This window comes from Coenobita brevimanus, chromosome 36 (genome assembly GCF_032717465.1).
Source record: "Coenobita brevimanus isolate Jiangsu-jjx chromosome 36, ASM3271746v2, whole genome shotgun sequence".
NCBI lineage: Eukaryota > Metazoa > Arthropoda > Malacostraca > Decapoda > Coenobitidae > Coenobita > Coenobita brevimanus.
This window is the reverse complement of record NC_136989.1, coordinates 4,942,860-4,955,359: the sequence shown is the minus strand read 5'-3', so window position 1 is coordinate 4,955,359 and position 12,500 is coordinate 4,942,860. Positions and strand designations below refer to the sequence as shown.

Genomic DNA, 12,500 nt, shown 5'->3' with positions numbered 1-12,500 from the left:
AGAGAGAGAGAGAGAGAGAGAGAGAGAAATAGGTATATATAGATAGATAGAGAGAGAGAGAGAGAGAAAGAGAGAGAAAAAAAATAGGTATATAGATAGATAGATAGATAGAGAGAGAGAAATAGGTATATATATATAGATAGATAGAGAGAGAGAGAGAGAGAGAGAGAGAGAGAGAGAGAGAGAGAGAGAGGTAGATATAGATATATATATATATATATATATATATATATATATATATAGAGAGAGAGAGAGAGAGAGAGAGAGAGAGAGAGAGAGAGAGAGAGAGAGAAATAGGTATATATAGATAGAGATAGAGAGAGAGAGAGAGAGAGAGAGAGAGAGAGAGAGAGAGAGAGAGAGAGAGAGAGAGAGAGAGAGAGAGAGAAATAGGTATATAGATAGATAGATAGAGAGAAATAGTTATATATATATATATATATAGAGAGAGAGAGAGAGAGAGAGAGAGAGAGAGAGAGAGAGAGAGAGAGAAATAGGTATATATATATAGATAGATAGATAGATAGATAGAGAGAGAGAGAGAGAGAGAGAGAGAGAGAGAGAGAGAGAGAAATAGGTATATATAGATAGATAGATAGATAGAGATAGAGATAGAGAGAGAGAGAGAGAGAGAGAGAGAGAGAGAGAGAGAGAGAGAAATAGGTATATATAGATAGATAGATAGATAGAGAGAGAGAGAGAGAGAAATCGGTATATACAGATAGATAGATAGATAGATAGATAGATAGAGAGAGAGAGAGAGAGAGAGAGAGAGAGAGAGAGAGAGAGAGAGAGAGAGAGAGAGAGAGAGAGAAATAGGTAGGTAGAGAGAGAGAGAGAGAGAAATAGGTAGATATAGATAGATAGATAGAGAGAGAGAGAGAAATAGGTAGATAGATAGATAGTGTATGTCTCTCTATCTATATGTCCATCTATCTATCTATCTATCTATCTGTCTGTCTATCTCTATCTATCTGTCTGTCTATCTATCTATCTGTCTGTCTATCTATCTATCTATCTGTCTGTCTATCTATCTGTCTGTCTATCTATCTATCTGTCTGTCTATCTATCTGTCTGTCTATCTATCTATCTATCTGTCTGTCTGTCTGTCTATCTATCTATCTATCTATCTGTCTGTCTGTCTATCTGTCTGTCTATCTATCTATCTATCTATCTGTCTGTCTGTCTATCTATCTATCTATCTGTCTGTCTATCTCTGTATCTATGTCTGTCTATCTATCTATCTGTCTATCTATCTATCTATCTATAACTCCATGACAGGTCTGTATCTATCTAGAGTCTGGTCATTGGGGTTGATCTCTCTCTCTCTCTCTCTCTCTCTCTCTCTCTTTAACCAGACTTAGATAGACAGATAGCGAATAGATAGGCGGTAGGTAGATAGATAGATAGAAAATGGACAGATAGATAGACAGTAGATAGACAGACCTCCTCCTCGACCTCCATCACCTCCTCCTCGACCTCCATCACCTCCTCCTCGACCACTATCACCTCCTTCTCGACCTCCATCACCTCGTCCTCGACCTCCTCCTCAACCTCCTCCTCCTCAACCTCATCCTTGATCTCCATCACCTCGTCCTCGACCTCCTCCTCAACCTCCTCCTCCTCGACCTCCATCACCTCATCCTCGACCTCTATCACCTCGTCCTCCTTCTCAACCTCCTCCTCGAACTCCATCACCTCATCCTCGACCTCCTCCTCCAGTGATCAGCGCTCGACCTTGGCCCCGAGTGATAGTGAGCGAGACTGCCCTCCCTCACGGCGAGATTCGGAGTCTACCTCACCTGCGTCTCACCTGGGCGTCAATCTACCTGGTAATGACTCGGACACACCTGGCTCTCACTCACCTTCACCTAGAGCAGCAAGGAAGAGGCAGGTGAGCTCTCTCTCTCCCTCCCTCTCTCTCTCTCTCACACACACACACACACACACACACACACACACACACACACACACACACACACACCTGGCTCTCACTCACCTTCACCTAGAGCAGCAAGGAAGAGGCAGGTGAGCTCTCTCTCTCCCTCTCTCTCTCTCTCTCTCTCTCACACACACACACACACACACACACACACACACACACACACACACACACACACACACACATACACACACACACTGCCCCCTCACTTCCTCATTTGGGTATGTGTAACTACTCATGAAATTACACACACACACACACACACACACACACACACACACACACACACACACACACACACACACACACACACACACACACACACATTTTAACCCCTCCCCTCTCTCTCTCTCTCTCTCTCTCTCTCTCTCTAACTCACCCCTCTCTCTCTTTCAGCGTGTACGGAACCACTCCCTCACGTCCCTATGCATCCTGTCACACCATCCCTTCTTCAGCGCCTTCAGGGAGTGCCTCTTTCTCCTGCGGCGGATGATTGACGCGTGTAATGAAAATGCTTCGCCAAGGAGAGTCGGAGCTTCGAGACAGAACAACAGGTGCGTGTAGAGTGCATTCCTACAGTCCTTTCACCTTTACTTGGCTCAGGAGAGTTTGAGAGGATGGAGAATGAGAGACTGACGAGGAGAGTATGAGTAAGGTTGAGAGGAAGAGGTTGAGAGACTGACTAGGAGAGTGTGGAGCTTCGAGACAGAACAACAGGTGAGTGGAGAGTACATTCCTACAGTCCTTTCACATTTACTTGGCTCAGGAGAGTTTGAGAGGATGGAGAATGAGAGACTGACGAGGAAAGTGTGAGTGAGATGGAGGAGAGAGGTTGAGAGACTGACTAGGAGAGTGTGGAGCTTCGAAACAGAACAACAGGTGCGTGGAGAGTGCATATCTATACTCCTTTCACCTTTACTTGGCTCAGGAGAGTTTGAGAGGATGGAGAGACTAACGAGGAGAGTGTGAGTGTGGTGGAGGAGGAGGCCAAGGATGAAATAGAAGGATGGAGTGGAGAAAATGGAAAATGAGAGACTGACTAGAAGAGTGTGTGTGTGTGTGTGTGTGTGTGTGTGTGTGTGTGAGGTGGGTAGGCGGAGGGGGAGGCCGAGGATGAGATGGAGGGATGGAGTGGAGAGATATATGAGAGGGGGGGGCGTGAGTTGGAGAGAGGAGGACAGGGTGACATGGAGGCGATTTGTTTGTGGCCACCACTTACAGAATTAAGGTGTCTGACAATAATTAGATAGACAGACAGACAGATAGATAAATAGGCAGATAGATAGATAGAGACATAAATAGATAGGCAGATAGATAGATAGATAGATAGACAGATAGATAGACAGACAGATAGACAGATACATAGATAGACATAAGGTTCATGTAGCATTGTCACTTGCTACTTAATATCTATCTATCTATCTATCTATCTATCTAAATGTACTCAATGTAATACCTTCTCTCTCCAGGGACACCATATGGAGTGTACTAACAGACAGACAGATAGATAGATAGATAGACATAAGGTTCGTGTAGCATTCTCACTTGCTACTTAATGTACGCAATGTACTACTCTCTCTCAGGGGCACCGTATGGAGTGTACTAATAGACAGACAGACAGACAGATACGTAGATAGACACTACTTATTCGCTTCCTACTTCATGTCTATCTATCTATCTATCTATCTAAATGTACTCAATGTAATACCCTCTCTCTCTCCAGGGACACCGTATGGAGTGTACTAACCGGCAGGGCACACGAGGGAGTACCTAGTATTGTAATGCACGATGTGAGAGAAATTGAAACGTGGCTTCTTCGTCTCCTGTCAGCACCTGTGAGCGTGCCGGGCAAGACTAGAGTTGAGGTGAGTGTGTGTGTTTGTGTGTGTGTGTGTGTGTGTGTGTGTGTGTGTGTGTGTGTGTGTGAGAGAGAGAGAGAGAGAGAGAGAGAGAGAGAGAGAGAGAGAGAGAGAGAGAGAGAGAGAGAGAGAGAGAGAGAGAGAGAGAGAGAGAGAGAGAGAGAGAGAGAGAGAGAGAGAGAGAGAGAGAGAGAGAGAGAGAGAGAAACCAGAGTCGAGGTGAGTGTGTGTGTGTGTGTGTGTGTGAGAGAGAGAGAGAGAGAGAGAGAGAGAGAGAGAGAGAGAGAGAGAGAGAGAGAGAGAGACAAGACTCGAGATCGGTGTGTGTGTGTGTGTGTGTGTGTGAGAGAGAGAGAGAGAGAGAGAGAGAGAGAGAGAGAGAGAGGCTGTTCTACCATTCCAGCACCTATCATTTCAGCTTCCATAATTCCAGCACCTATCATTCCAGCATCTAGAATTCCAGGATATTTCCAGGACCTATCATTCCATAATTCCAGCATCAATCATTCCAGCTTCCATAATTCCAGCATCAATCATTCCAGCTTCCATAATTCCAGCACCTTTCATTCCAGCACCTATCATTCCAGCTTCCATAATTCCAGCATCAATCATTCCAGCTTCCATAATTCCAGCACCTTTCATTCCAGCACCTATCATTCCAGCTTCCATAATTCCAGCATGTATTATTCCAGGTGGAGCTTTTGCCACGGGAGCTCCACGCGCCTCTCACCTTCGCCCTGCCTGACCACACCCGCTTCTCCATGGTGGATTACCCGCTGCACCTGCCACTGGAGCTACTGGGGGTCGAGTCGTGCATCAGAGTACTCATACTGATTATGTTGGAGCAGAAGGTGAGTTGTGGTGGTGGTGTGGTGGTGTGGTAGTAGTAGTAGTTGTAGTAGTAGTAGTAGTAGTAGTAGTGGTGATGATACTTCTAATAATAATAATCCATCCATCTATAATAATAATAATAATAATAATAATAATAATAATAATAATAATAATGCATTAGGTGGGGCGCTCACCATCCACTCACTCGATGTAGTGCTGCTTTGGGTGTCTGCCTTTTCCTCTCTTCCATCCTTCCTCTTCTGTCTTTCTTTCCTTCATTCTTTCCTCTTCCTTCTGCCTGTGGGTCACTTTACACTCCCTCTTCTGTCTTTCTTTCCTTCATTCTTTCCTCTTCATTCTGCCTGTGGATCACTTTACACTCCCTCTTCTGTCTTTCTTTCCTTCATTCTTTCCTCTTCCTTCTGCCTGTGGGTCACTTTACACTCCCTCTTCTGTCTTTCTTTCCTTCATTCTTTCCTCTTCCTTCTGCCTGTGGGTGACTTTACACTCCCTCTTCTGTCTTTCTTTCCTTCATTCTTTCCTCTTCCTTCTGCCTGTGGGTCACTTAACACTCCCTCTTCTGTCTTTCTTTCCTTCATTCTTTCCTCTTCCTTCTGCCTGTGGGTCACTTTACACTCCCTCTTCTGTCTTTCTTTCCTTCATTCTTTCCTCTTCCTTCTGCCTGTGGGTCACTTTACACTCCCTCTTCTGTCTTTCTTTCCTTCATTCTTTCCTCTTCCTTCTGCCTGTGGGTGACTTTACACTCCCTCTTCTGTCTTTCTTTCCTTCATTCTTTCCTCTTCCTTCTGCCTGTGGGTCACTTTACACTCCCTCTTCTGTCTTTCTTTCCTTCATTCTTTCCTCTTCCTTCTGCCTGTGGGTCACTTTACACTCCCTCTTCTGTCTTTCTTTCCTTCATTCTTTCCTCTTCCTTCTGCCTGTGGGTGATTTTACACTGAGTGACAAGCCAAATGGTTTCCTGTACACCAGGAAACCATTTACTACGCTGGGTGGTAACCATATAACCAGATCATGGGGCCTGGTGGTTTAGTGGGTAATTAAGGCGCTCCAATCGGACTGAGCCGGTGCAGGTTTATATCCCAGGAGTGGTTGGGGTTTATTGCTCACGTAATGCCACTCAGGGATGAGTGAGGCTGGTCACTCTCATCTTGAATGTCAAATAATAATCATCGATCCATCATTAAAATACTGCCAATGATGTTGATGATACAGAGTGATATATTTTGCAGGTTGTACTCCAATCACGAGACGACAACGCTTTCTCCATGTCCGTACAATAATAATAATAATAATCCATCCATCCATCCATCATTGTAATACTGCCAATGATGTTGATGATACAGAGTGATATATTTTGCAGGTTGTACTCCAATCACGGGACAACAACGTGCTCTCCATGTCCGTACAATAATAATAATAATCAATCCATAATAATAATAATCATGCATCCATCATCATAATAATAATGATGTTGATGATACAGAGTGATATATTTTGCAGGTTGTACTCCAATCACGGGACAACAACGCGCTCTCCATGTCCGTACAATAATAATAATCCATCCATCCATCCATCCATCCATCCATCGATCATTAAAATACTGCCAAGGATGTTGATGATAAAGAGTGATATATTTTGCAGGTTGTACTCCAATCACGGGACAACAACGCGCTCTCCATGTCCGTGCTTGCCTTCGTCACTATGATATACCCGCTGGAGTACATGTTCCCCATCATACCCCTTCTGCCCACCTGCATGAGCTGCTCTGAACAACTACTACTCGCCCCCACCCCCTTCATCATCGGTATTCCAGCCTCCTTCCTACTCTACAAAAAGCACTTTAGGTGAGTTACTCCTCCTCCTCCTCCTCCTCTTCCTCTTCCTCCTCCTCCTCCTCCTCCTCTTCTTCTTCCTCTTCTCCCTCCTCCTCCTCCTCCTCCTCCTCTCCTACTTCCTTCATCGGTATTCCAGCCTCCTTCCTCCTCTACAAAAAGCACTTTAAGTGTGTTACTCCTCTTCCTCCTCCTCCTCCTCCTCCTCTTCTTCCTCTTCCCCTTCCTCTTCTTTGTCTCCCTCCTCTTCTTCTTCTTCCTCTTCCTCCTCTTCTTCCTCTTCCTCCTCTTCTTCCTCTTCCTCCTCTCCCTCTCTCCACTTCCTCCTCTTTCTACTCTTCGTCCTATTTCTCCTTGGTTACTAGTCAATTATCTATCTATCTGTCTATCTATTGCCAGACGCCTTAATCCCATCCGGGGTGGCCACAATCAAATCGCCTCCTTGTCGCCCTGTTCCCTGCCATTTCACCGCCCTGCTCTCAGCTTACACCCCCCTCTCTCATATACCTCTCCACTCCATCCCTCCATCTCATCCTTGGCCTCCCCCTCCCTCTTCCCCCCTCCAACTCACTCACATACACTCTCCTGGTCAGTCTCTCACTCTCCATCCCCCCAGCTCACACCCCCCTCTCTCATATACCTCTCCACTCCATCCCTCCATCTCATCCTTGGCCTCCCCCTCCCTCTTCCCCCCTCCACCTCACTCACATACACTCTCCTCGTCAGTCTCTCACTCTCCATCCTGCCTCACTTATTTGTCATGTTGAAATATATAGATCTTCATTATGAGGTAGGAATGAGTCTCCTTGGTTACTAGTCAAACCAGCCCTCCAATCTGACTACACCTGGCCATCAACTGAACAGAAAGTGATTGGGAAGGAATGAGTCTCCTTGGTTACTAGTCAAACCAAGCCTCCAATCTCAACTTTAAGGGGTTAGGCAGCTTGTGAGTCTCCTTGGTTACTAGTAAAAAAAACCCAAGTCTAACTATTCATGGCCTTGTAATTAACTGGAAGGGGTGACGGATCTGTGTCTAGAAATGAGTCTCCTTGGTTACTAGTCAAAATAAACAGCTAAATACCTACTAGTCTCTCTCACACACACACACACACACACACACACACACACACACACACACACACACACACACACACACACACAGATTAATCAAACACCTCAAATTCCTCTCTCTCTCTCTCTCTCTCTCCACACCATCTCCTTGGTTACTAGCCAAAATAAACACAGCTAATTGCTAACTAACCTCTCTCTCTCTCTCTCTCTCTCTCTCCTATTCGCACCAACTTTCTCTCTCTCTCTCTCTCTCTCTCTCTCTCTCTGCCTGTCTGTCTGTCTGTCTGTCTGTCTGTCTGTCTGTCTGTCTGTCTCTCTCTCCTATTCGCACCAACTTTCTCTCTCTCTCTCTCTCTCTCTGCCTGTCTGTCTGTCTGTGTCTGTCTGTCTGTCTGTCTGTCTGTCTCTCTCTCTCTCTCTCTCTCTCTCTCTTTCCCTTCCTCCTTCCCCCCCTCTTTCTCTCTCTCTCTCTGCCTGTCTGTCTGTCTGTCTGTCTGTCTGTCTCTCTCTCTCTCTTCCTCCCTCCTCCCCCCCCTCTCTCTCCCTGCTATCCGCGCTAACCTTGTCTCTCTCTCCCGGCACCAGCAGCCTCCCTGATGACGTATGGTTGGTGGATCTGGACGCGAACAAAATAAACAGCCCACCGACAGGCGATGAGATACCCCCCTTGCCCGAACCAGAGTGTACGATCCTCAAAAACCATCTCAAGCAGGTGAGTGGATGGTTCGGGTATGTTGGTGCCGTGGCGAGTGAGTGGTGTGAATAGCAGTCTTGTTGGGAGGGCGTAACACCATTTCCTGAGCGATTTATTTTGTGTTATACCGTATCATTTTCCTCTGTGCTGTATATGTGGTTTCAAAAAGCTCCCTAACACCTTTTCCCAAGCGATTTATTTTGCTTATGACACCTTACAGTACTATTCTGTGATACATAAATCCTTTCAGTATTGCCAAAGCTCCCGAACACCTGTTCCCAAGCGATTTATTTTGCTTATTACACCTTACAGTCCTATTCTGTGGTACATAAATCCTTTCAGTATTGCCAAAGCTCCCTAACACCTGTTCCCAAGCGATTTATTTTGGTCATTACACCTTACAGTCCTATTCTGTGGCACATAAATCCTTTCAGTATTGCCAAAGCTCCGTAACACCTTTTCCTAAGCGATTTATTTTGCTGTGGTACATAAATCCTTTCAGTACTGCCAGAGCTCCCAAACACCTTTTCCCAAGCGATTTATTTTACTTAATACACCTCACCATCTGTGTTATTGCAATCACTGTCATACACTTTAAATGGGAGAAATGGAGTTCCCCCGAGCTAAGCCCTGTATTGGACTATATAGCCCCGCTAGGGTTACAGGAGGGAGCTACCCCTCCCGGCACGGCAGCCCGGGCCAGGCTCGAACTTGCAATCCCCCGATCACAAGTCCAGCGCGCTACCACTGTGCTACCGCGCCCCCTACACTTTAAATGACGTTGAAAATTGGCCGTCTCCAAGAATAATTCGCCTAGGGGCAGGTATTAGGGAGCTTCCATTTCAGAACGATGGTGTAATTATTCTTTCTCCCTGTGGTGGAGAGGGAGGCCTTCACGTGGTGACACTGATATAACTGGGTGGTGGAGCTGCCTGGCTATACACACGTCCCTACTACTACTACTACTACTACTATTCTTGCTACTACTACTACTACTACTACTACTATTCTTGCTACTACTACTACTACCACTACTACTACTGCTACCACTGTTACTACTACTACTACTGCTACTACTACTACAACTACAACAGCAGCAGCAACAACAACAATAATAACTACTATTATTACTACTACTACTACTACTACTACTGCTGCTACTACTACTACTACTACTACTACTACTGCTGCTACTACTGCTGCTGCTACTACTACTACTACTACTACTACTACTACTACTACTGCTGCTACTACTACTACTACTACTACTACTACTACTGCTACCACTGTTACTACTACTACTACTACCACTGTTACTACTACTACTACTACTACTACTGCTACCACTGTTACTACTACTACTACTACTGCTACTACTACTACTACTACTACTGCTACCACTGTTACTACTACTACTACTACTACTGCTACCACTGTTACTACTACTACTACTACTACTACTACTACTGCTACCACTGTTACTACTACTACTACTACTACTACATCAGCCTGCAGTCCACTGGGTTCACTGTCAGATGAGCCTGGGGTTCAACTGCCGATCCAGATGCGATTTATTTTCTTCGGGTTTAATTGGTCATGCAGTCATATTGGCAACATCGGATGGAGTGACTCGAGACTACTGCTCGATCTCTGGCAGCCCCCCTATCCAATCCCTTATCCCTGAGTTCACTCTTTATAACCTCATCCCAGGACTTTTTTGGTCTGCCTCTCACAACCCCACCCTCGATGTTCACACCTCTCACCCTCCACACCCAATTGTCATCCTCCATCCTCTCCACATGTCCAAACCATCTCAATCTACCCCTCCTCATCACAAACCATCTCAGTCTACCCCTCCTCATCACAACACCAATACACTCCAGTCCCATCCTTCCTCCCAAACCATCTCAGTCTACCCCTCCTCATCACAAACCATCTCAGTCTACCCCTCCTCATCACAAACCATCTCAGTCTACCCCTCCTCATCACAAACCACCTCAGTCTACCCCTGCTCATCACAAACCATCTCAGTCTACCCCTCCTCATCACAAACCATCTCAGTCTACCCCTCATCACAACACCAATACACTCCAGTCCCATCCTTCCTCCCAAACCATCTCAGTCTACCCCTCCCCATCACAACACCAATACACTCCAGTCCCATCCTTCCTCCCAAACCATCTCAGTCTACCCCTCCTCATCACAAACCATCTCAGTCTACCCCTCCTCATCACAAACCATCTCAGTCTACCCCTCCTCATCACAAACCACCTCAGTCTACCCCTGCTCATCACAAACCATCTCAGTCTACCCCTCCTCATCACAAACCATCTCAGTCTACCCCTCATCACAACACCAATACACTCCAGTCCCATCCTTCCTCCCAAACCATCTCAGTCTACCCCTCCCCATCACAACACCAATACACTCCAGTCCCATCCTTCCTCCCAAACCATCTCAGTCTACCCCTCCTCATCACAACACCTCTTCCTTACCGATTTATTCCTGATTCTGCTCCATTACTGTATTCCTTTAAGTTCACTAACACCTCTTCCTTACCGATTTATTCCTGATTCTGCTCCGTTACTCTATTCTTGTGTGTTACGAAGTATTCATGCAATCTATGTCGATATTGAAAAGAGAATAAATCGCTAAGAGAGAGGTGTTAGGAGCTTCCTTACCCAACGAGACTACGGACCTAAGTTTACCCGGGGGGGGTTTCAAGAATACTCCCCCAGTATCCCTGCTTGTCGTACGAGGCGACTAAAAGGGTTGGTGGTGGGTTAGTGCCCCACCCCGTAAAAAGAACCAACTAAAAAAGCGAACAAAGCGCCTCGGACCCGGACGGACCATACGTTGACGACTAAGGAACGGACGAAGGACATTCTTAGGGTGGGAACGTGGAATGTGAGAGGAGTGAATGATGAAGTGAAAGAGAGAGAGATTGTTCAGGTGCTTGAGGATGCAAGAGTGGATATATGTGGATTGACTGAAACTAAATGGAAAGGTGAAAGGGTGAGAGAATGGGAATATGGTTTAGGTATATGTGCGGGAGTCAATGAAAATGAGAGGGCAAGAGAGGGAGTATGTCTGATGATAAGCAAGAAGTGGAAGGAGAATATAAGAGAGTATGGAACAGTGGGTGCAAGGATTGTATGGGTGAGGATGAAAGTAGGTATACAAGCGTGGGCGATTGTATGTGTGTATGCCCCGACAGAGGATCGAGTGGCAAGAGTGAAAGATGAGTTTTGGGCGAGTGTAGAAGCGTGTATGGACAAGTTTGAGAGGAGCGAGAGAGTGCTGTTGATTGGAGACATGAATGGCAAAGTCGGGAATGTACGAGTGGATGGAGTGGTTGGTCAGTGGGGTGTGCCAGCTGAAGTAGATGGGAATGGTAGTGCTTTGGTGGACATCTGTGCTGGTAAGGGGTTGGCAATAACCAACACCTACTTTCGGCATAAGATGATCCACCGGTATACATGGAGAGTAATGAGGAGGATGGATGGTGAACTTGTTGAACGAAAGGCAATGATAGACTACGTGTGTGTGGATGAGCGAATGAGAAGACAAGTGTTGGATGCAAGGGTGTGGAGAGGGTGGGGGAATGGAGTCTCGGACCATCACTTAGTGATGGCCAAGGTAGAGCTGCAAAGAAAATGGTTGAGGAGACGAAGGGGAAGACAGGAGGAAGCAACTCCTGTGAGAATAGTGGAGAAATTGCACGATAGTGAGAAAATGACAGAGTATAAGAGCATAGTGGAAGAAAGACTGGGAAGGTATGAGCTAGAGCAGATGGAAGGGGTGGAAGACGTATGTAAGATATTGACGGAAGAGATAGGCGCAGCGTGTGAGGCGGTTTGTGGAGTGAGGAGGAGATGCAAGGGTGTGCAAGGGACAGCATGGTGGAATGATGAGGTGAAACGAGCTGTGGAACAAAAGAAGAAGGCATATAGTGAATGGTTAGCGAGTAGAGGTAGGGGAGAAGATGAGAGAGAGAAGAGAGAGGTAAATGTAAGCAGGAGAAGGGAGGTTAAGAGACTGGTGAAGGAGAGTAAAAAGAAAGTGGATGAAGAGTTTGGGAGGAATCTGAGTGTGAAATGGAGGGAGAGTAAGAAATTGTTTTGGAAGGAGGTAAAGAAAGTAAGGCAGTGTGAAAGGGGAAATAGTAGGGGAGTGAAAGATAGGAATAATAGATTGTTGGTGGAGAAGAGAGAGAAATTGAGGAGATGGAAGGAGCACTTTGAGGATTT

General features: G+C 45.9%; 1 protein-coding gene across 1 annotated transcript in view; it reads left to right on the top strand.

Moving 5' to 3' along the window:
• The window catches only part of Rab3-GEF (Rab3 GDP-GTP exchange factor), a 182,100-nt gene that overhangs the window by 19,493 nt on the left and 150,107 nt on the right, over positions 1-12,500 (top strand). Inside the window, exons 5-10 of the mRNA XM_080269717.1 lie at positions 1,723-1,894; positions 2,339-2,496; positions 3,666-3,807; positions 4,494-4,652; positions 6,295-6,497; positions 8,145-8,268. Of these exons, the coding sequence (XP_080125843.1) occupies positions 1,723-1,894; positions 2,339-2,496; positions 3,666-3,807; positions 4,494-4,652; positions 6,295-6,497; positions 8,145-8,268 (958 nt within the window). The remainder of the gene's footprint in view (positions 1-1,722; positions 1,895-2,338; positions 2,497-3,665; positions 3,808-4,493; positions 4,653-6,294; positions 6,498-8,144; positions 8,269-12,500) is intronic.